Source organism: Babylonia areolata, chromosome 19, assembly GCF_041734735.1.
Source record: "Babylonia areolata isolate BAREFJ2019XMU chromosome 19, ASM4173473v1, whole genome shotgun sequence".
In the NCBI taxonomy this organism is placed as follows: domain Eukaryota; kingdom Metazoa; phylum Mollusca; class Gastropoda; order Neogastropoda; family Buccinidae; genus Babylonia; species Babylonia areolata.
This window is the reverse complement of record NC_134894.1, coordinates 46,029,722-46,052,221: the sequence shown is the minus strand read 5'-3', so window position 1 is coordinate 46,052,221 and position 22,500 is coordinate 46,029,722. Positions and strand designations below refer to the sequence as shown.

At 39.8% G+C, this 22,500-nt stretch overlaps 2 protein-coding genes across 2 annotated transcripts in view; one reads left to right on the top strand and one right to left on the bottom strand.

The window, feature by feature from the left end:
• The window catches only part of LOC143293773 (phosphatidylinositol 4-kinase type 2-alpha-like), a 24,868-nt gene extending 14,235 nt beyond the window's left edge, over nt 1–10,633 (top strand). Inside the window, exons 6-9 of the mRNA XM_076605001.1 lie at nt 1,707–1,806; nt 5,201–5,334; nt 5,937–5,996; nt 10,108–10,633. Coding sequence (XP_076461116.1) covers nt 1,707–1,806; nt 5,201–5,334; nt 5,937–5,996; nt 10,108–10,278 — 465 coding nt within the window. The 3' untranslated portion in view covers nt 10,279–10,633. The remainder of the gene's footprint in view (nt 1–1,706; nt 1,807–5,200; nt 5,335–5,936; nt 5,997–10,107) is intronic.
• Nucleotides 10,634–22,482: 11,849 nt separating this feature from the next.
• LOC143293774 (uncharacterized) overlaps nt 22,483–22,500 on the bottom strand; it is a 10,877-nt gene continuing 10,859 nt past the window's right edge. Inside the window, exon 3 of the mRNA XM_076605002.1 lies at nt 22,483–22,500. This exon is cut by the window's right edge and continues 670 nt beyond it. The gene's annotated coding sequence lies outside the window, so the exon portion shown is untranslated.

Below are 22,500 nucleotides of genomic sequence, written 5' to 3'. Positions count from 1 at the left end.
AAAGAAACACAAATTCTGGACAGAACACTTACAGTGATACTAACTTCACCCTCGACGTGTTTACTGCATAAAAATATTCAAAAGTAGACACTCAGTTAACTGGAATGAACATGTAAGAAAAATTTTATCGATAGTTTCTTCTGCAGCCCCTTGTAGACTGGTTTGTGCAGATCTAGAGATCTACCATGTGTTGCGATGTGCTTTAAGGAGATGGCAACGTCTCCTTTACCGCCCAAATAAAAGAATAATCATGACATGATAAAACGCACAAAAAACATAATTTAAAAGGCGTTCTTATGTCCACTACAATGACATCTATTTATCGCACAAAGAAGAAAACGTCAACATTGCTTTTAAGTTTTAGATTTAGTCATTTGACGTCAGATGTGACGGGCGCCATAGCCGAATGGTTAAAGCGTTGGACTTTCGATCTGAGGGTCCCGGGTTCGAATCACGGTGACGGCGCCTGGTGGGTAAAGGGTGGAGATTTTTACGATCTCCCAGGTCAACATATGTGCAGACCTGCTTGTGCCTGAACCCCCTTTGTGTGTATACGCAAGCATAAGATCAAATACGCACGTTAAAGATCCTGTAATCCATGCCAGCGTTCGGTGGGTTATGGAAACAAGAACATACCCAGCATGCACACCCCCGAAAGCGGAGTATGGCTGCCTACATGGCGGGGTAAAAACGGTTATACACGTAAAGAGCCCACTCGCGTATATACGAGTGAACGTGGGAGTTGAAGCCCACGAATGCAGAAGAAGAAGATGCCAGATGTGCCGCAGTCGTGGGGATTAGTCTGCTTGCATCAAAACCAAACATGCGTGGTTCGATCCCGCTCACATGCCTCTTTTTTGTTTTTTTTCTTTTTTTTTTTTAAATATTTTTTTCTCCCAAGCTTATCTTATGCATCATATTTAATACAGAGCACTTTTCAACGATTTTTTAAATCTCTTTTTTTTCTCCTCATGATTCCTTTACTGGATAAAGCACAAAGCACAAGTGAGTCTTGAAGGCTTTGCCTCTTGTTTCATTTTGTTGCAGCATGTCACTTTAAGTCATCATAGAACGACAAAAGAAAAGCATGAAGACAACAACACAACACAGCAATTAAACAATTGAATAATAAACAAGTGTGAAAAGTAGTATATATGAATAAAATATGATTAAAAAAAAAAAAAATGGTCAAAGTGCTGGTCAGTTTCAGTTTCAGTTTCAGTAGCTCAAGGAGGCGTCACTGCGTTCGGACAAATCCATATACGCTACACCACATCTGCCAAGCAGATGCCTGACCAGCAGCGTAACCCAACGCGCTTAGTTAGGCCTTGAGAAAAAAAGAAAAGAAAAAAAGGTGAATAGATAATAGATACGCTTACATAAATAAATAAGTGAATAAATAAATAATAATTATGATATAAAAAAAAGGTAGTAGTAATGGTAATAATAATAAAATGATAATAAAAAGAAAAGAAAAAAAGACAACAATGATGATAAATAAGCAAATAAATGTAAAACATGAAGACACACATTCACACATACACCTACACATGCATAACAGATATGCACCAAACATGCAGTTTCACAGCTGGTCAGCTGACGTTGAGTGTATCTCTGTATTTTGATATGAATGAGTGAACATGTGAAAGCAGAATGATATGACAGTATTGTGTCATCATGTGTCTTTTTTGTTGTTGTCTGTTTAGGATTCAGAATGGAGCTTTGTGAGCAACCCAGAAATTTCCATCGCTGCCATTGACAATGGGCTTGCTTTTCCCTACAAGCATCCTGACGAATGGAGGGCATGTAAGTGAACTACTGTCTGCACTGTGCCGCCATAGCTATAATGGGAAACACTATAATTCATAAACTACTTTCCTAGACATTTCTTTGTGGTGTCTGCACATTGTGCTGCCATAACTATAATGGGAAACACTGTAATTCATAAAGTACTTTCCTAGACATTTCTTTCTGGTGTCTGCACATTGTGCTGCCATAGATATAATGGGAAACACTGTAATTCATTGTGTACTTTCATGGACATTTCTTTGTGGTGTCTGCACATTGTGCTGCCATAGCTATAATGGGAAACACCATGATTCATATTGTACTTTCATGGACATTTCTTTGTGGTGTCTGCACATTGTGCTGACATAGATATAATGGGAAACACTGTAATTCATTGTGTACTTTCATGGACATTTCTTTGTGCTGTCTGCACATTGTGCTGCCATAGCTGTGATGGGAAACACCATGATTCATAGTGTACTTTCATGGATATTTCTTTCTCCTGTCTGCACATTGTGCTGCCATAGCTATAATGGGAAACACCATGATTCATAGTGTACTTTCATGGATATTTCTTTCTCCTGTCTGCACATTGTGCTGCCATAGCTATGATGGGAAACACCATGATTCATAGTGTACTTTCATGGATATTTCTTTCTCCTGTCTGCACATTGTGCTGCCATAGCTATGATGGGAAACACCATGATTCATAGTGTACTTTCATGGATATTTCTTTCTCCTGTCTGCACATTGTGCTGCCATAGCTATAATGGGAAACACCATGATTCATAGTGTACTTTCATGGACATTTCTTTGTGGTGTCTGCACATTGTGCTGACATACCTATGATGGGAAACACTGTAATTCATAAAGTACTTTCCCAGACATTTCTTTCTGGTGTCTGCACATTGTGCTGACATAGCTGTGATGGGAGACACTGTAATTCATAAAGTACTTTCCCAGACATTTCTTTCTGGTGTCTGCACATTGTGCTGCCATAGCTATGATGGGAAACACCATGATTGATATTGTACTTTCATGGACATTTCTTTCTGGTGTCTGCACATTTTGCTGCTATAACCTGGCAAATGAGATTAACATATTCATGTTGCTGTACAGACATCGATGGATGCCTTTAAGAGTAAAACCATGCTGGCCTGCATCTGTTTCCAGCATCAGTCAGTTGTTTATGGTGTTTGTTCTGTAATGATGCGATTCCTGGATATGTCGTTCCAGCTAACTCTGACTGTCATCTCTGTCTGTCATCAAAATGTCTTATGTTCAAGCCGATCCTTTAGAAATTAGAGGATTGTGTTCCACTGCAAGACACACAGACCTCTTTTTTTGTTTAAACAGCTGATGAAAATATACATCAAATGTGTTAATGTGTATGTGTTATGTTTGTTTTTGGGAACAGTTTTACATTTATTCCAGTATTCTGAAAACCCAGAATCAGTTCTTTTAACAAACAATGAACCAAGAAAATACAATGGTAACAAAACTTGGAATCAGTTCTTTAAAGTAACTGTTAACCAAGAAAATATAGTAGTAACAAAACCCCAAATCATTTCTTTAAAAGAAAATGTGACAGGGGTAATGAAGCTGTTGAATTTAAAGGGGAGGGGGTGGGGAAGGGAGGGGGAGAGCAAGACAGAAAACGAGAGAGAGATAGAGAAGCCAGACTCGGGTTCAGCTCTAGAAAAAAAGAAAAAGGAAACAATAATGGATATGCTTTTGGCCATTATTTGATAAGGGGTGTGATGAAGATAAAGCCCCTCTTTTCTCTTTGTGCATACACATGGTGGCGTCCATTGCATGCATATTGTAATCAACACTGTTAAAACGATACAGGAAAAGACTTAACCACCTGTTCTCTTGTACAGGAGGAGTGGTGTTTTGTGTAAATATGTACATTGTAATCATCCTTATGTGAGCCCACCTGTACAGGAGTAGGATCAGTTCAATTGTAGTGGCCAGTTGTGGTTGTCATTGCAATGGACCTGGGCGAGACATTGCAAATGATAGATAAAAGGTTTTTTTTTGTTTTTTTTTTTTTTTTAAGCAGCCTGCTGACAAATTGGTTGGGGGTTGAATGTGCGTGTGTGTGTGTGGGGGGGGGGGTGGGGGGTGGGGGTGGGGGGGGGGCACCTGCCTTCAGTCGACTGCGAACAGCCACTCTAAATGCTGCACTGATGACATCTTCATCCGGCTGGTTTGATTCTGTTGCTGTTCGTCTGTCCACAGTCATAGAGCGGTGTGTGCTGTTTTTAGACCTGTACCACTGGGTCTGGTTACTGTTCGTCTGTCCACAATAGAGCTGTGTGTGCTCTGTTTCAGACCCCTACCACTGGGCGTGGTTACTGTTCATCTGTCCACAATAGAGTGGTGTGTGCTATGTTTCAGGCCCATACGATTGGGCGTGGTTACTGTTCATCTGTCCACAATAGAGTAGTGTGTGCTATGTTTCAGACCCATACCACTGGGCGTGGTTACTGTTCATCTGTCCACAATAGAGTAGTGTGTGCTATGTTTCAGACCCAGACCACTGGGCGTGGTTACTGTTCATCTGTCCACAGTCATAGAACACTGTGTGCTCTGTTTCAGACCTGTACCACTGGGCATGGGGTTACTGTTCGTCTGTCTACAGTCATAGAGTGGTGTGTGCTATGTTTCAGACCCCTACCACTGGGCGTGGTTACTGTTCATCTGTCCACAGTCATAGAACACTGTGCTCTGTTTCAGACCTGTATCACTGGGCATGGGGTTACTGTTGGTCTGTCTACAGTCATAGAGCGGTGTGTGCTATATTTCAGACCCCTACCACTGGGCCTGGTTACTGTTGGTCTATCCATAGTTATAGAGCAGTGTGTGCTGTGTGTTTCAGACCCCTACCACTGAGCATGGTTACTGTTCGTCTGTCCACAATAGAGTGGTGTGTGCTACGTTTCAGACCCATACCACTGGGCGTGGTTACTGTTATCTGTCCACAATAGAGTGGTGTGTGCTATGTTTCAGACCCCTACCACTGGGCGTGGTTACTGTTTGTCCACAATAGAGCTGTGTGTGCTATGTTTCAGACACCTACCACTGGGTCTGGTTACTGTTTGTCCATAGTCAAAGAGCAGTGTGTGCTGTTTCAGACCTGTACCACTGGGCGTGGTTACTGTTCGTCTGTCCACAATAGAGCTGTGTGTGCTATGTTTCAGACCCATACCACTGGGCGTGGTTACTGTTCGTCTGTCCACAATAGAGTGGTGTGTGCTGTGTTTCAGACCAGTACTACTGGGAGTGGTTACTGTTAGTCTGTCCACAGTTATAGAGTGGTGTGTACTATGTTTCAGACCTGTACCACTGGGCGTGGTCACTGTCGGTCTGTCCACAGTCATAGAGCTGTGTGTGCTGTGTGTTTCAGACCCCTACCACTGGGCCTGGTTACCTCAGGCCAAGGTGCCCTTCTCTGAGGAGCTCAAGGAACAGATTCTCCCCTTGCTGGGCGACATGAACTTTGTGCAGGACCTCTGTGATGACTTGCACGATCTCTTCAAGGTGAGCAGCAAGTCTCCAAGGCAGACAGACAGGAGGAGTATGCTGCATGTTGGTACATGTTTCCACATGTTTATATATATACATGTGGACGGTCCTATATTGAGTTTGGACCCTCACACGTGTTCATATGCACATATGCTTGATCACCTAACCCCTCCCATAAACACACATGCATGCAACATATTTTATTGAAATGCACACTGACATGGACCAACATACTTGGATTGTTTTGATGTGTTATTAACGGTGATAAATTCTTAGAAAACGTTGTAGTCTGAGCCTCCCCCTCTCCCTGTAAGAAATTAATAAATCAGCATCAAAAAACTATATACAGTGTGTATCTTTGGCAAGAACATCTCATGTCCTTGGTCTGAGAGGCAGATTATTCCCCCCCCCCTACCCCTCCTCCCCCCCCCCGCCCCCCTCACCTTCCATTATGCCTTGTATATATGTAAAGAAATGTTCAGGGTGACAGTCTCTTTTAAGACTTGTTCAATGGATTTTGTTGGAGTGAAAGACACGGACAGGAACTGAAGTGTTGTGTTGTTTTAGTGTATCAGTTTGGATGTTCGTTAACTGTTACTCATTGTGTTCACTTTCAGCATGACAAAGGGTTTGACAGCCACACGTTTGAAAAGCAGTTGTCAGTGATGAGAGGGCAGGTGAGTTTTGACTAGCTGTTTTTTTGTTGTTTTTTTTTTGTCTCCGTCTCATCATGGTCTGAGTGCAAGTCTTTCATTGCAGGCTTTTAATGCTTTTTTTTTTTTTTAAAAGAGCCTACTGTAACAGATTAAATTGCTTTGATGGATAAACGAGTGCAGACTTAACTCACCCCAGATGATGGAACACTATAGCGTTCCTGATGTAAGGTAGCGTTCCAGACGACAGAATGCTATAGCAGTTTTGACAATTAAAATTTTTTTCCACATTTTCCTCATGGGGTAGCATAACAATTGCAGCTACACCAGGCATTGTGAACGTGTCAAGGGTCAAATGGAAAGTTTCTTCATCAGATTTTGTAAGAACACACTCCACAGTGAGCCAGTGAGTTCAGGACCCCACACGACAAGCTAATCTGGATACATATTGAAAATGGCATCACAGGTGATACAAGTGGAAATTTTTGGAGCAAACCAGATCATGACAGCGGCCTTTACTGCTGCTGAAGTGATTGAAATGCTTCAAACTGAAGGTTTCAACATCGACGAGGATGATGAAGACGTTGAATAAAGTATCTGCAGTGAAGAAAGCTACCAGCAAGAAGTAACTAACAGTGACTCAGCTTCTGAGAGCAGTGAAGAGGGAGAGGGGTGGGCGTTCACACAGCATGAGGAGAGGGGTCAGTGGGTCAAGTACAGTGAGTTTCATTCAGTTACTTTATGTTTTGTATTTTTTGTGATTTTTTTTTCCTTACCCTAACAAATGGGTCGTCTGTAGGGAAAAGCAAGGGAGAGAACTATTCGTCCGGAGTAAGTTAAAGCAAGGCAAAATGAAATTGAAATGGCATGGGTTTGATGAGTTTGGAATTCCGTATTCCATTGAAAAGAAATCACACATGCACACAGATCACACACACATTCACACACACACACACATACACACACACACACACACACAGTGTAGACAATTTTTTTTTAGTATGCAGCTCTCCAAAAGTAACACACTGTATAATACTAAGTTGTTATCTCCCTTGCCTTGTAGAGTCAAAAAAACTTCATCAGCTGTCAAACTTTGTCGACAGATTTTTTTTTTTTAGTATGCAGCTCTCCAAAAGTAACACACTGTATAACACCAAGTTGTTGTCTCCCTTGCCTTGTAAATGGTTTGGTGTTGTTTTTTTTTGGGTTTTTTTATAAGCAAGAGCTGGTTTGCAAAGTTGTGAATGGTGAACAATGTAAGACATTTTTGAACAGATATGAAATAGAACTCAAGAAACATGACACCATTTCTCTGCCCTTTCTTCTTCTTCTTCTTCTTCATGCCTGGGCTGCAACTTCCCATGCTCGCTCGTATGTACACAAGTGGGCTTTTACATGTATGACCGTTTTTACCCCACCATATAGGCAGCCATACTCCATTTTCAGGGGTTCTGCCCTTTCGATTCACCTCTGTTTTGACCCACCTGTCAAACCGAGAGAGACGCTTGACGCAAAGAGACAATTTTATTGTCCACGTTTCATGGCAGATACAGCCCTCCGGACAAAGGGGGGAAGTTGGGAGGGGGTTTCCAGTATAGCATTACAAACTTGAATAAGTCCAAACACACATACACACACACACACACACACACACACACATTCATGCACACGCTCACAAGCGCATAGATACATGCTAAATACGCGCCCTTGGATGCAATGAGTAGCTTTGTCACCGTCAGGGAGATAGAGAGGGGGGGGGGGGCGGGGCGGGGGTAATGTACATTGTGGCTTCAAGCCGATGAACCCACAGAATGCTCAAACCAAAAGAAAAAGAACATTTTTAGTATGACAGTTATATTCTCTAGCATACATTTTTTTTTTTTTTTTTTTTCAGTTTTAGACGTTAAAACATCTTTTGTCTTTTCTTGACATTAAATTTACTCGACAGTTTTATTGTTTCCTGGGTTTGGAAATTTGCTGCCATATTTTTGTATGCCAGTGTTGAATTGTTTAATGTGTGAATGCATTTGATGTTTTTGCCAACAGAGAACTTTAATGATGTTTTTTTGTCATCTTCGCTTTTAACTGGGTCGTGTTAGGTGGTTGGGGCAGCATTTGTGCTGGAAATTGTGCCGTATAAAAGTTATGCATTGTTATGAGGATTATTATCATGGTTATTATGATGATGATGATGATCATTATCAGTATTATCATTATTATGATCATCATTATTGTTGTTGTCATATCCTTGTTGTTTTTTTTTCCTTTATTTATTAATTTTCAAAATCTCATTTCTTTTTTTTTGTTAATGTCTGTCTTTCAGTCCCCTTCTTTCCCTCAAAATTTTTCTTTCTTTCGTTTTTACTTTCTCTCTTTTCCAAGTGTATTTCTGTATTATTGACTCACTTGTGTAAACAAGGTGAGTCTATGTTTTAACCCGGTGTTCGGTTGTCTGTGTGTGTGTGTGTGTGTGTGTGTGTGTGTGTCTGTGTGTCCGTGGTAAACTTTAACATTGACATTTTCTCTGCAAATACTTTGTCAGTTGACACCAAATTAGGCATAAAAATAGGAAAATTCAGTTCTTTCCAGTTATCTTGTTTAAAACAATATTGCACCTCTGGGATGGGCACAAAAAAATAAAAAATGAAGCCTAATTATATGCAAACTGCATTTACTGTTATATTTATATTTTTTGTATTCTCTAAACTTGGCACTTTGATCTGATATTCTGACCCAACAACAAGAGCAGTCATTATTATCATTTTTTGTTCAAACAGGAACTTCTTTTGCTAAGCATGGAAGTTTTATTTATTTTGCAAACGTTTTGGTGCAGATAGTAAAAAAGGGAAATTACTCTGTAATTAATATTAGCTAGGGGACTTAATTCGCTTTAAACTGATCTTTCTCATCTTAAACATTACATTTTGAAATTATACACAATACTTAAAAAGCTTGGATTTTTTTTTTCAGTGTATCACAAGTGAGTCTTGAAGGCCTTGCCTCTCTTGTTTTCTTCCTCTTTTTGCTTCCCTTTGCCTGTCAGGTTTTTTTTTTTTTTTGTTGTTGTTGTTTTTTTTGCTTTCTGTTTTCTCTAAATACATACAGCCCACCCTCTCCTTTCTCTCTCTGGAATTAGGGCGATATGAAAGTTAATGCATTATCATTATTGTTATCGTTAGTATTGTTATTATTATTATTGGTAGTATTGTTATTCTTATGATGATGATGATGACTATTATTATCATTACCATTATCATCATCATCATTATTATCATCATCATCATTGTTATCAGTATTTTTATCATCATCATCATTGTTATATCTTTGGGTCTTTTTTTTTTTCTTTTGTGTGTGTGTGTGTGTGTGTGTGTGTGTTCTAGTTAATTTTTTTTCTGCAGTGTTTAACACCTGGAGTGGTTTTTGTGAAACTGTCATCTTGCTTTAAGAAAAAATAAAATGTTGGTCTTTGTTTTTGTTGTTATTATTGCTATTATTATGATTATGATGATGATGATGATGATTATCATTATTGTTACTGTTATTATTGTTATCATTATAATCATTATCATATTCATCATCATTGTTGTTGTTGTTATTATTATTATCATCATCAACATCATTACCGTCATTATTTTTATCATCATCATCATCATTATTATTATTACCATTACTGTTCTTATCATTATTTCTTTTCCGTCAAGATTCTGAACCTTTTTATTTATTTATTTTTTTTCAGGACTTTCTTGGGTCGACCACCGTTTTATTTTGTATATGAATTCATTATAACAATTCAGAGTAGATGGAAAAGAAAGGGAAAAAAACAAAGAAAGAAAAAAAATTATGAATACAGTGAACATTAACAATACCATCGTCATCATAAGTCATTATACTTATAATATATTGTTCTTTCTCTTTTTTTTTTCTTTTTTCTTTCTGAAGATTCTGAACCTGACCCAGGACATTAACAATAACATCGTCATCATAAGTCATTATACCTATAATATATTGTTCTTTCTCTTTTTTTTTTCTTTCTGAAGATTCTGAACCTGACCCAGGACATTAACAATAACATCGTCATCATAAGTCATTATACTTATAATATATTGTTCTTTCTCTTTTTTTTTTCTTTCTGAAGATTCTGAACCTGACCCAGGCCCTGAAGGACGGACGGTCTCCCTTGCAGCTGGTGCAGATGCCGGTGGTCACCGTGGAGCGCAGCAAGTCGCGGCTGGGTCGCACGCGGGCGGACAGCGGGGACTTCACGCAGAGCTTCTCTCACAAGGCGCCGTTCTTCTCCTGGTGCTGACCTGGCTCGCTCACTCCTTCTGGGACCGCAGCTGAGCTCTGGTCTCATGGGACACAGCATAGCTGCCAACCATTCCTGTTTTTTAGGAAAAATTTTTTTTTTTTTAATTTTAGCACCAATTCTGAAGTTACAATTATCTGCATATTTTTCTGAAATTCAAAATTACAACAAACAAAAAAAGAAAGTGAGAAACTGAACCCGCTTGCTGGGTCCATACACCGATCCGTGCTTTTCAACTGGAAAACAGTTTCTGTACATGCCCAAAGCCCTAATGCTGTTTTTCCACCATGGCGTCAAACAGTGAAAGTTGGTGTGATGTGGGCAGCAAATCAGAAAAAAAAAAAGGTTGGGGGGGGGGGGGTTATCAGCGCTTTACTTCACAGTATAAAGAACAGTTTTCATTTATCAATTCACTCCCTGCCCCCCTCTCCGGAACCCATTCCCCAACAGGATTCCTAATTTTGGGTCTGGAAGGTTGGCAGCTATGGACACAGATAGTTCATCTTTTGAGCTAACGAGCTGAGCTTTGGTTTCATGGGAAACAGTTAGTTCATCTTTTGAGCTAACGAGATGAGCTTTGGTCTCATGGGACACAGTTAGTTCATCTTTTGAGCTAACGAGCTGAAGTGTGATCTCTTGGGACACTCTTAGTTCATCTTTCATCAGCTAATGATCAGTTTTCAGCAAAACAACAACAGTTAGTTTATCTTTGAGTTAACGAGCTGAGCTTTGGTCTCATGGGAGACAGTTCATCTTTTGAGCTCATGAGCTGAGGTCTGGTCTCACAGGACACAGTTAATTCATCTTTTGAGCTAACGAGCTGAGCTTTGGTCTCATGGGACACGACACAGTTCATCTTTTGAGCTAACGAGCTGAGCTGTTGTCTCATGGGACACACTTCATCTTTCATCAGCTTTCATCAGCTAATGGTCAGTTTTCAGCAAAACAACAACAGTTCATCTTTGAGTTAACGAGCTGAGCTTTGGTCTCATGGGACACAGTTAGTTCATCTTTTGAGCTAACGAGCTGAGCTGTTGTCTCATGGGACACACTTCATCTTTCATCAGCTTTCATCAGTTAATGGTCAGTTTTCAGCAAAACAGCAACAGTTAGTTCATCTTTGAGTTAACGAGCTGAGCTTTGGTCTCATGGGACACAGTTAGTTCATCTTTTGAGCTCACAAGCTGAGGTCTGGTCTCATGGGACACAGTTAGTTCATCTTTTGAGCTCACGAGCTGAGGTTTGGTCCCGTGGGACACACTTCATCTTTGAGCTAACAAACTGAGCTTTGGTCTCACGGGACACAGTTCATCTTTTGAGCTCACGAGCTGAGGTCTGGTCTCATGGAAAACAGGGAAACAGTTGGTTCATCTTTTGAGCTAACGAGCTGAGGTGTGATCTCATGGGACACAGTTCATCTTCCATCAGCTTTCATCAGCTAATGGTCAGTTTTCAGCATCCCAACAACAGTTGGTTCATCTTTGAGCTAATGAGCTGAGGTTTTGTCTCATGGGACACAGTTCATCTTTTGAGCTAACTCGTTGAGCTTTGGTCTCACGGAACACAGTTCATCTTTTGAGCTTTCGCTCAGTTTTCACCACCACCACCAAAATCGCTTTGGGTCTTCTTTTTTTTCTCTGTGTGTGTGTGTGTGTGTGTGTGTGTGTTCTAGTTTTAAAAAAAATTCTGAAGTGTTTTCATATTTGCTCCAGAATTCAGTTTTTGTAGTTACATCTGTCGTGGTTTTTGTGAAACTGCCATCTTGCTTTGAGATAAGTCGGCATGTTGGTCTTTAGTTTTGTTTGTGTGACTGCCAAGAATGGACCAGAAGTTGTGTGTGAGATTTGTATTGTGATGGCAATAATAAGTTGAAAGTTCTGACCTTTGTGGGAGAAAACTTAAAGACACACACATATGCGTGTACATGCACACATATGTACACTTGCATGTGTGCATACATTTACATAAACTCAACACACACACACACACACACACACACACACACAAACCCCCCCCCCCCTTATCCCCCCAGATCCTCCCCCACACACACACACATGCACATGAACAAACATGCACATATGCACAGATACACCCACACGCAGATCTTATAGCTATTATCAATGGGTCTAGAAGGGTAAGATCTAGTGGAGAAAACCTGCTGGAAACATGTCAGTAAACTGAAACTGGGGTGTGACCCTGTTGGAGATGCTGCTGCCTGTATGTAGCTCATGCAAAACTGATTGTATGTTTTCTTCTAAAACAAAAGGACATTACAGTAACAGAAGACTTATCAGTCTAATAATTATACAGAATACAACTGGATGCTGCAAAAACAAAATTTACTTCTAAAGTGACTGCATTTGTGGTAATGCTATTACCCCTGTGCATATCATCCATGAATGTGAACAGTTGAAAACATTTTCATCTCTTTTATTTACGTCTGCAGTTCTATCTGTTTCCATTGGAAATGTTTTTATATGACAATCAATTTATGTTTAATTACAAGTCCCATTGGCTCTCTGTTGTAATTTTACTAGATTAGTTGGTTTGTTGTTTCATTTTGCTTAATTTTTTTTTTTAATATGAAAATTCAGGAGAGAATAGGGAAAGGAGTGATGATAATTATGAGGCATTGGTAGGGTAGGGAAGTGGATGGATTTAAAAAATCTAAAATGGACATTGTGGATAGGCATTAAACAAGAAGGGAATGAGCCAACATGCACTCATTTACACCAAATCACACCAACGTAAATATCCACACATACATTGACATACGCATGCTCACGCAGGTGTCAGAGCAAATAATTTGTTTAATATTCTGCATTATCCTGCACTTCTGTCCCAGTAAAGATTTCAGTTTGCTCCTACTATGGTTGGTGCATTCCAGTCCAAGCACATGTGATAAGTGGTGTACTTCTTGGTTGTTGGTGATGTTTAGCATTGTGTTTTATACAATTTAAGTTTGATGCTTCTGATTTTGGTGAGGAATTTTTAGGCTGTTTCATGATCGACATCTTAAAGCTGATGTGGTCTGTTGATATCCATATATGAGCGTACGTTATACCCTGCATTTTTTCTCTTGCTTTTATTCGCTTTGGATTGTCCAGGTTTGTTTATTAGTTTGGTGCAAAAAACAAAAAAAACAACAACAACAACAGTGTTTGTAAGTGCAGTTACGTAGCTACTTTTGTTTTCTCCGCATAGGCGGGTAGTAGTTTGCACAGGACAGGAATCAGACCCCTGCCGGAGTCTGCACTAGTGGGTCACGGTAAGTATGTTACTTAAACGTAATTTTAGGTAGAAAAATTTCCTGTTACTTCAGGCAAGATGGTGTGCAGAATATGTGCGTTTGGTTTACGGAACATATGCATTTTGCATGTGGAGTGTGTTCATTTTTTGTGACCCTTCATCTTTACTCTGACCGGTTGTCATCTTTGCACTCTCAGTTGACACAGCAAGAATGGTGAACATGTTCAAGTTGTGAACAGGTCAGGTGCAAGAGTTAGTGTGGTTTTAGGTGGGATATCACACTCTTTTTGTTGGTCTGTTCTGTAGAAGACAGGGGGGAAAAGGACTGTTGTGAGTAAGAAATGGAATGGTAAGATGAAGGCTGTTATGTTTGAGTGAGAGACAGAGAAGGTGATGCTAATTTTACCCTTTAAGAATGTATTTACTTTGTATTACAATGATGATCATGATTATATATGACCAGTGCTGCAGAAGATGAAAATTACAGTTATCATCCTTTTTTTGTTGTTGCTTATTTCTTTTTGTTCCTGAATATTTGTGTCAGGTTTGGTGTATCTTTGCATGTATTGCACATTTGTTTCAACACATAAGCGTACTTGCATGTTTTGTTTCGTTGGATGTAACATATCAATCAGTTATCATTATAATTTTTTTTTTTTTTTTTTTTGAAAGCATCATCATATCAAGTAACATGAGAGAATTTGCGTACTTTAATGTTCCAGCGCATGAAAGTGTGTTGTTTTGAATGGGATATCAGAAGCTCATTATTGTCCAGGAGGTGTTCTTTGAGTTCTTAATGCCTGCCACATGTTATTCGTTGAATTGTCAGTTCGTACGACGGGCGCAATAGCCGAGTGGTTAAAGCATTGGACTGTCAATCTGAGGGTCCCGGGTTCGAATCACGGTGATGGCGCCAGGTGGGTAAAGGGTGGAGATTTTTACGATCTCCCAGGTCAACATATGTGCAGACCTGCTAGTGCCTGAACCCCCTTCGTGTGTATATGCAAGCAGAAGATCAAATACGCACGTTAAAGATCCTGTAATCCATGTCAGCGTTCGGTGGGTTATGGAAACAAGAACATACCCAGCATGCACACCCCCGAAAACGGAGTATGGCTGCCTACATGGCGGGGTAAAAACGGTCATACACGTAAAAGCCCATTCATGTGCATACGAGTGAACGCAGAAGAAGAAGAAGAAGTCAGTTGGTACAATCATGCAGGACTGGACGCAAGGTCCTGATTTTCCTTGCTTCATGAAGGGGAAGCTGGACCTGCAGCCTGTGCTGTGCCAGAAAGCCAGTTCTTTGACTCCAGTGTGGAGAACGTGTTAGAGTGGTGCTGAGAGATTTATGGCCATTTGTTTGTGTTAAAGAGTTTTGCTTCATGCTGTGGTCATTTCTGCCTGATCTCTTGGGTAGGTTTAAGATAAAAAAAAGATTTTCATGATGCTTTTTTAGTTCACATGCCAGTTATCATTTCTTGCTTTTTCATATTCTGAGTTCATGTGTTTTCTCTATTTTTAGTTTTGTTTGTTTTGTAGTGGTTTTAAGTGTTGAGTTTGCTTTTCCAGTGTGCATGTTCTATCAGATTTGGAACAGAAAAGCAGGTATTGATCACAATCTTGTAATTTTGTCAGTGGGTCAAGGGTGGAGATTTTTCTGATCTTCTCGGTCAACAGAGACGTGCAGATGTGTTAGTGCCTGAACCCCCTTTGTATGTGTATGCACACAGAAGATCAAATAATTTGCAGGTTAAAGTTCTCATAATCCATGTCAGTGTTTGGAAGGTTATGAAAACAAGATACACACAGACTGAATAGTTGTGGAAATGGGGAATGCAGCCGGGTAAAAGAAGTCATAAACGTAAAAGCCCTCTCATACATATGAGCGAATGTGGGAGTCGCAGTCCAGGAAGAAGAAGAAATTACTTTTGGCATAAAACAGAGTTTTGCAGGAAGAGAACGATCCTTTTCATTTGTTCAGGTCGGAAAGTGCTCATCATCTTATTATTTTTAGAAGCTGAATAAGCCCTCAAATCTGAAATTTTTTAGTGTGTGTGTGTGTGTGTGTGCACGCATGTGTATGCCCCTGTGCTTGTGTGTGTGTGTGTGTGTGTGTGTGTGTGTGTGTACAAACTATGCCTGCACAACTAAGAATGAGTTTTTGACAAGCAGATACAGAACATGTATGGATGATGTGTTTTAATTTTTTTTTATTTAAATTTTTGTCACCTGAGATACATACAAGTCCTTCCATGGCCTGCCATTCATTGTGCCACAGACTCACATTGATGATGTTATGATGTTGACAGTTCCTAGGAGCTGCTTTGTTTTGTAACTTTTTTTTATTGGGTGAAGAGTGAGTGAGGCTGCAGTGAAAATCCAATCCTGTGTCAGAAATCCAATGGTGACCCACTTAGACAGGTAAACAAACACACTTGCAGGCATAAGAAAGTGTGTATGGGTGGTGCTGCGCTGTAGCGACACGCTCTCCCTGGGGAGAGTGGTATGAATTTCACACAGAGCTGTCTCTTTTGACAAGAGTGTAGTAGATTCAATGTATGTATGTAGTCATTCGGATGAGACGATAAACCGAGATCCCGTGTGCAGCACGCACTTAGCGCACGTAAAAGAACCCACGGCAACAAAAGGGTTGTTCCTGGCAAAATTCTGTAGAAAAATCCACGTCATTAGGAAAAACAAATAAAACTGCATGCAGGAAAAAAAAAAGAAAAAGGGTGGCGCTGTAGTATAGCGACGCGCTCTCCCTGGGGAGAGCAGCCCGAATTTCACACAGATAAATCTGTTGTGATAAAAAGAAATACAAAATACAAAAAATGTTTGCATGTTTGTCTGCATAACGTGTTCATTTGTTTATTTATTTATTCATTCAGATTTGCTTATTTCTAGTTGCTAGTAACGTGTCGGTCAGTCTACACACCTCTACATGTGCCGCATGGATGGTTCAGATTAAAATGAAAAAGTTGAGTGTCACTCATTGCACAGGTGACATCACGCTCTTGTGTTTGACAGTAATTTTTCATCACACGAATTTTCTGAGTGAAAATTGAACTGTTGTTTTTTTGCGTGTCTTGCATTGTAGTGTACTGTATTGTATACAAACACACACACACACATACATACATACATACACACACAGTCACATGTGCTTGCACACACATACATGCATGCACACATGCACACACACAAGCACGCACAGTGTACATTTGTGTGCTTAGCTCATTGGCTTGATTGGCAGGTCCTTTTTTGATTTTGTTATCAAAATATATTAATTATGAAAATAGGTTGAATGTGAATTTATGATAGTTTCTGGTTTTTTTTGTGTGTTTTTTTTATCCAAGAGATATGTAAAGGAATGTGATATTGGTAATTTGTTGTAATGATTTTTTTTTATGCATTGAAGAATTCAACAATGATGTATCAGGATATATTGTGAGCTGTTGTCTTCCACATCCATCGTAATGACAAATCCCAGATATTGTGTTTGAGTGGAGCTAAAACTTTGGCTGTTAACTGCTGAATGAGTATACAAAATGTGACCATTGTGCATGTACTTTTTAAACATATATCACCATATAAAACCATGAGAACATTGCCATCATTTAGCAGCTTTTCACAGCTTTTGTAAATAGACCAAATTTGGCATATTTCTTGGCAGAAAATTGTTGTTGCAAACATGGACTGAACAAATCATGTACCAGTGGTTTTGTTGTTCCTCTTCATTACTCGAATCCTGTATCATGAGTTGTGTGGTGTTTTGATGTCTATCCATCATAGAATTATAATCAGCATTATTATTGCAGTCCTACTGACGTTCATTGTATCAGACATATACCGGTAACTATACAGGCCATTCCATCATTTTCTTGAACATGTATCATTGTAGTTGAGCGCATGCGGCATTTTCATTCATTAATATTTATTCAGTCATTATGAATAAATGATGTGTGGGTTACCAAATAAGCAACAGTCATCTGTGTTTATACACACACACACTCCTATCTCTCTCTCTCTACATATGTGTGTGTGTAAGAAAAAAGAGCATCCAGTGTCTGTATCATAATTCTTTGACAGTACACCTCATCCTTTGTCAGGTGCGAAAGTTCAATACAGCGAATATGACCCAAAAAATGTTTTTTGGGGGGAGCGGGTGGGGTGGTGTTTGGATGCGGGGGGGGGGGGGCGGTGTCAGTTATGGGATATTTCAGGCTTTATAGGGATGCTTGGGCTTATTTGAGTTACACGTAGTTTCCCCTCCATCAAATTCTGCGCTAGAAATTTTGTTGTCATTCTCTTTCACTCTCGTCTTTTTTTTTTTTTTCTTTCCTTTTGTCTTTTTTTTGTTTTTGAAATCTCTCATACCTTGGATTTTGTCACGTCCTTTCTGCCAAATGCCAGATCATCCACCATTAATTTTTCTCCAGACAATCTACAGTGCACTTTCTGTTTGTTAACTGTTTACCTATTTACTATCTTCCAGTATGCCGATGCCGGTGCCATTCAATTTTTATCTGCTTCTTTGCAATACATGTGTGATATAATTGGTTATCAGTCTGCTGTGCTGTGTTGAGTTTGTCGGGAGGTGAGGTTGTAAACAGTCTGATGGGTAACAGCTGCCAGTCTTACTGTAGTATTTGCCAGAACAATATTTTGATGTCTTTTTAATTCTTCTACTATTTCTTATTTATCATTTAAAGTATAATCTTCTTTTGTTTTCTTTTTTGGTTTTGTTTTGTTTTGTTTTTTGCAAGCTACAGACATACTTTTACAAAACATTTGTTTTAAATTATTTTAGAAATATACTTTTATTCTCGAATTTGTATGTGACAAGATATGGAGAGGCAGGTACTTTCATCTAGCATTGCTTGTTTTCTTTCATGTGTTTTATTATTCTCTGGTTTTGTTTTGTTTTTATTTGTTATATCATTATTTCATAGCAGTTGTAGAGTTAAGTGATGTTGTAGACAGTGTCGTGAACCGTTTGCTGAAGCGATTATGTTGAAGGAAATCTTGTCAGTGACTAATCTTGATTGATGAATTGAGCATGTTTTGATATGTGTTTGTTTTATGGCTCTGAATGCGCCTTCCGTGGCTGGTGAGATCAGTAACAGGAAACAAATAAATGAACAATGTATTTCAATTTCGAATCATACTTTTTACTGACTACAATTTTATCAATTAAAAAAAGAAAAGATTTTGTGTGTGTGTGTTTGTTTGCATGTATGTGTGTCTCTGTGTGAAATGCACATTCTGTCATTTATGGCATCGCCATTGTTTTTAGAAATTTATGTGTTTCAGAAAGATTGAAAATGAATAAACAAAAGTCTGGAGATTTTGTTTTTTGTTAATTATTGTTGGTGTTGGTGTTGGAGGCGATATGTGTGTGTGTGTGTGTGTGCACGCGCGCGTGCGCATGCATGCGTGTGTGTGTGTGTGCGTGTGTGTGTGAGCAGCATGTGGCTTTGCAAGGCTTTGATTTATTGTAGACCACTGTATATTGATGTGAAACAGCTGTGCTTAGTTCTGCATGTTGTACAAAGTCATCAAAGGCATCATTTCAACACAGTGCATACCAGTGTGTGTGTGTGTGTGTGTGTGTGTTTGACTTTCTATGCTGCTGTGTTAGAGTGCCTGTGTGTGTGTGTAACGTGTGTGTGTGGAGAGTCTTTTTGAAAATGCAGGACATCAGATCAATGATTATCAGATCAATAGTTATCAATGTCAAGCAGATAAAACCGAAAAAAATATGTTATATAATACAAACAAATAATTGATGTCTGTATCTTTATATGTACACAAAAAGTAAGCAGTCCAGAAGGGAATAATAAAGATGAGCAGACACCAAGGATGTACAACCACACAGAATTGAACCATCTCATCACAGGCACTTTACGATTCTGGTCAGTCATGTGGATGCTGTTGCGGTACAAAATGTCAAAACGGTGCAAAATGTCGCAGTTACGACATTTTGTATCGGTGTTCGCTGTACAAAATGTCACAGCATCACAATATGTCTCATTTGTGACATTTTGTTCAACATTGTCTTATATTAGGAGGAAGGTGGCAGAATGGTTAAGACGCTCAGCTGCCAATACAGAGAGTCCGTGAGGGTGTGGGTTCGAATCCCGCTCTCGCCCTTCTCTCCTAAGTTTGACTGGAAAATCAAACTGAGCGTCTAGTCTTTCGGATGAGACGATAAACCGAGGTCCCGTGTGCAGCACGCACTTGGCGCACTGAAAAAGAACCCATGGCAACGAGAGTGTTGTCTTCTAGCGAAATTACGTAAAATGAAATCCACCTTCATAGGTACACAAATATGTAAGCATGCACTCAAGGCCTGACTAAGCGCGTTGGGTTATGCTGCTGGTCAGGCATCTGCTCAACAGATGTGGTGTAGCGTGTATGGATTTGTCCGAACGCAGTGACGCCTCCTTGAGAAAGTGAAACTGAAACTGAAAACTGTCTTATATTCATGTCAATTGTGGGACAATTTGTCACACATAAATAGACACGTTTTCCGTCGGGTCTGACTCGTCAGTTGAGTAAAGCACAATTGAAAAGGTGAGTAAACAATGACCACTACCTCACAGACACCATGTGGTAAAGATGTCCGCTTGGGGAATGGAAAGCTCCCGAGTTCGATCCAGTTTCTCACCAGAGTCTGACACTGTGACGTCGGTGAAGGTTTATTCAAAATAAAAGCCTAATAAAGCTACGGTTTGGCTTCATTTATGGCAGAGAGCGAGATTTGCCTAGCAGCTTCCAATCTAGACCTGAATTGACTTTGGAAAGTACAAAATGTGTCAGCTACACGTAATACAAAATTTGAATGCAGAGAAAAGGGGCGGAGCTAGAGCCGTTTGTGTTTGCGCTAGACGTGTCTGTCAGATAAAAATAGCACCAGCACGTGGTACTGTCCGGTGAGAATTGGAAAGCATGCAGACAGCCCCTCGACGTTGGCAACCGTAAACGACCACATTGTGTGGCAGGAGTACACGGATATCTTTCTCCGCTAACAGTGAGTCGGTCTTTGTTTTGCTTTCACCTCCCACATGTTTACATTTCTACCGGACACGTGCTCGCGCTTTTTATAGATAAACTCCGCCCCTTTCCCTTTTATGGATAGGCTCTAGTGCGCATGCGCAACCGAACCTTGCTCTCGGGAGTTAAGACTTTAAACCAAAGACTTTAACTCTTTCCATACGAACGGCGAAAGAGACGACGTTAACGGCGTTTCACCGCAATTACCATCATCAAAATATTGCAAGCGGAATGCTGTTATACTGAAGAGGTGAATGTTGACAAAGAATACCACAATTCAGACGACGGAAGCTAAAGGTTGGGTCATTCAGACACCCACTGGACATCCGAGGGGTCTGTGTAGAGGAGAAGAGAGGACTGGCCGTACCGAGTGAGTTAAAACTGGTATCCTAGCATTAGTCAGAGATCATTTTACCGTAAATTGCAGTGCAGATTTTGACTATTTAACAGCTTACTCGTGTGTCATTAGTACTGCTGTACCTTGCACAATGTAGATGACAGGTAGCTAGTGAAAATGACCACTGGTCACTTTTCACTTTAAAAAAAAAAAATCTAATTTTGACACTGAACAGCTTATTTCTGTCATCAGAAAATTTGTGTACCTTGTATAATGCAGATGACCAGTGGTTAGTGCAATCGACCAGTGGTCACTTTGATGTAAATTGCAGGTTCTGACTATTTAACAGCTTATTAGTGTCTCATGTGTACTAGTGTACCCTGTACAGTGCGGAAGACCAGTGGTAAGTGACAATGACTAGTGATCATTCTGACCTAAAATGTCAGATTCTGACTCTTTAACAGCTTATTGCTGTCTCCAGACAATGTTTGTACCTTTAATAATGCATATGACCAGTGGCCAGTGCCAGTGACAAGTGGTCAGTTTGACGAATTTGTACCGTTTTGACATTTTGTACTGCGAACACGGTACAAAATGTCGCAATTTTGACATTTTGTACATGTTTTGACATTGTGTACCGTTTTGACATTGTGTACCGCAACAGATGCTGTTAACTTTGATAATGCGGTCTCAGACGCATGCACTGGAATAAAAATTACTCATTATGCACCCCATAATGCCTGCACAAGTGATTTCTAAGTAAACAACAAATGACAGAAACTGTTGGGCTGTTATTGGGCACCGATCACCAGTGTTGACTTGGCAGTGGTATTCACCAGTGGTCAGGGTTTAATAATAATAATAATAATAATAATGGTACTTATATAGCGCTGAATCTTGTGCATAGACAAATCTAAGCGCTTTCGCACCAGTCATTCTCACGCACGCATAACTCTAAAACTGGAGAAACTAAAGACAAGGAAGAGGCAGGGAAGGGAGGCTATTTTGGGAAGAGGTGGGTTTTAAGGCCAGACTTGAAAGAGCTGAGTGTGGAGACTTGACGAAGCGAAAGAGGAAGTTCATTCCAATTGCAAGGTCCAGAGACAGAGAAAGAACGGCGGCCAACAGTCGAGAGTTTGAATCTGGGTATGCGTAAGTGGAGTGGATCCGAAGCTGATCGTAGTGAGTGAGATGGAGTGTAGAGGTGAAGGCAGCCACAGAGAGAGGTTTGGGGTCGTGTGTTCAGCATGGTATTGTGTTGTTGGGAAAAAGGCACTGTGCTCCAGTCTTCCTCACTCCACCAAGGTAGTCATTTAATGGATACCAAACATCGGTCGGGGAAGGTTGAAATGGTGGAAGAAGATTGGGCCTCGCTTTCCTAATGCCGAGCTGTCTTCAATCTCCTTCAACCTAGTGAATATGAAATAGCTGTCGCTATGGCAGCAAACACTACAGGACCTTTATATATATATATATATATATATATATATATATATATATATATTTTTTTTTTTTTTTTTTTTTTTTTTTAAAGATTTCTTTACATTTATTTTATTTATCTATTTTACGTAATT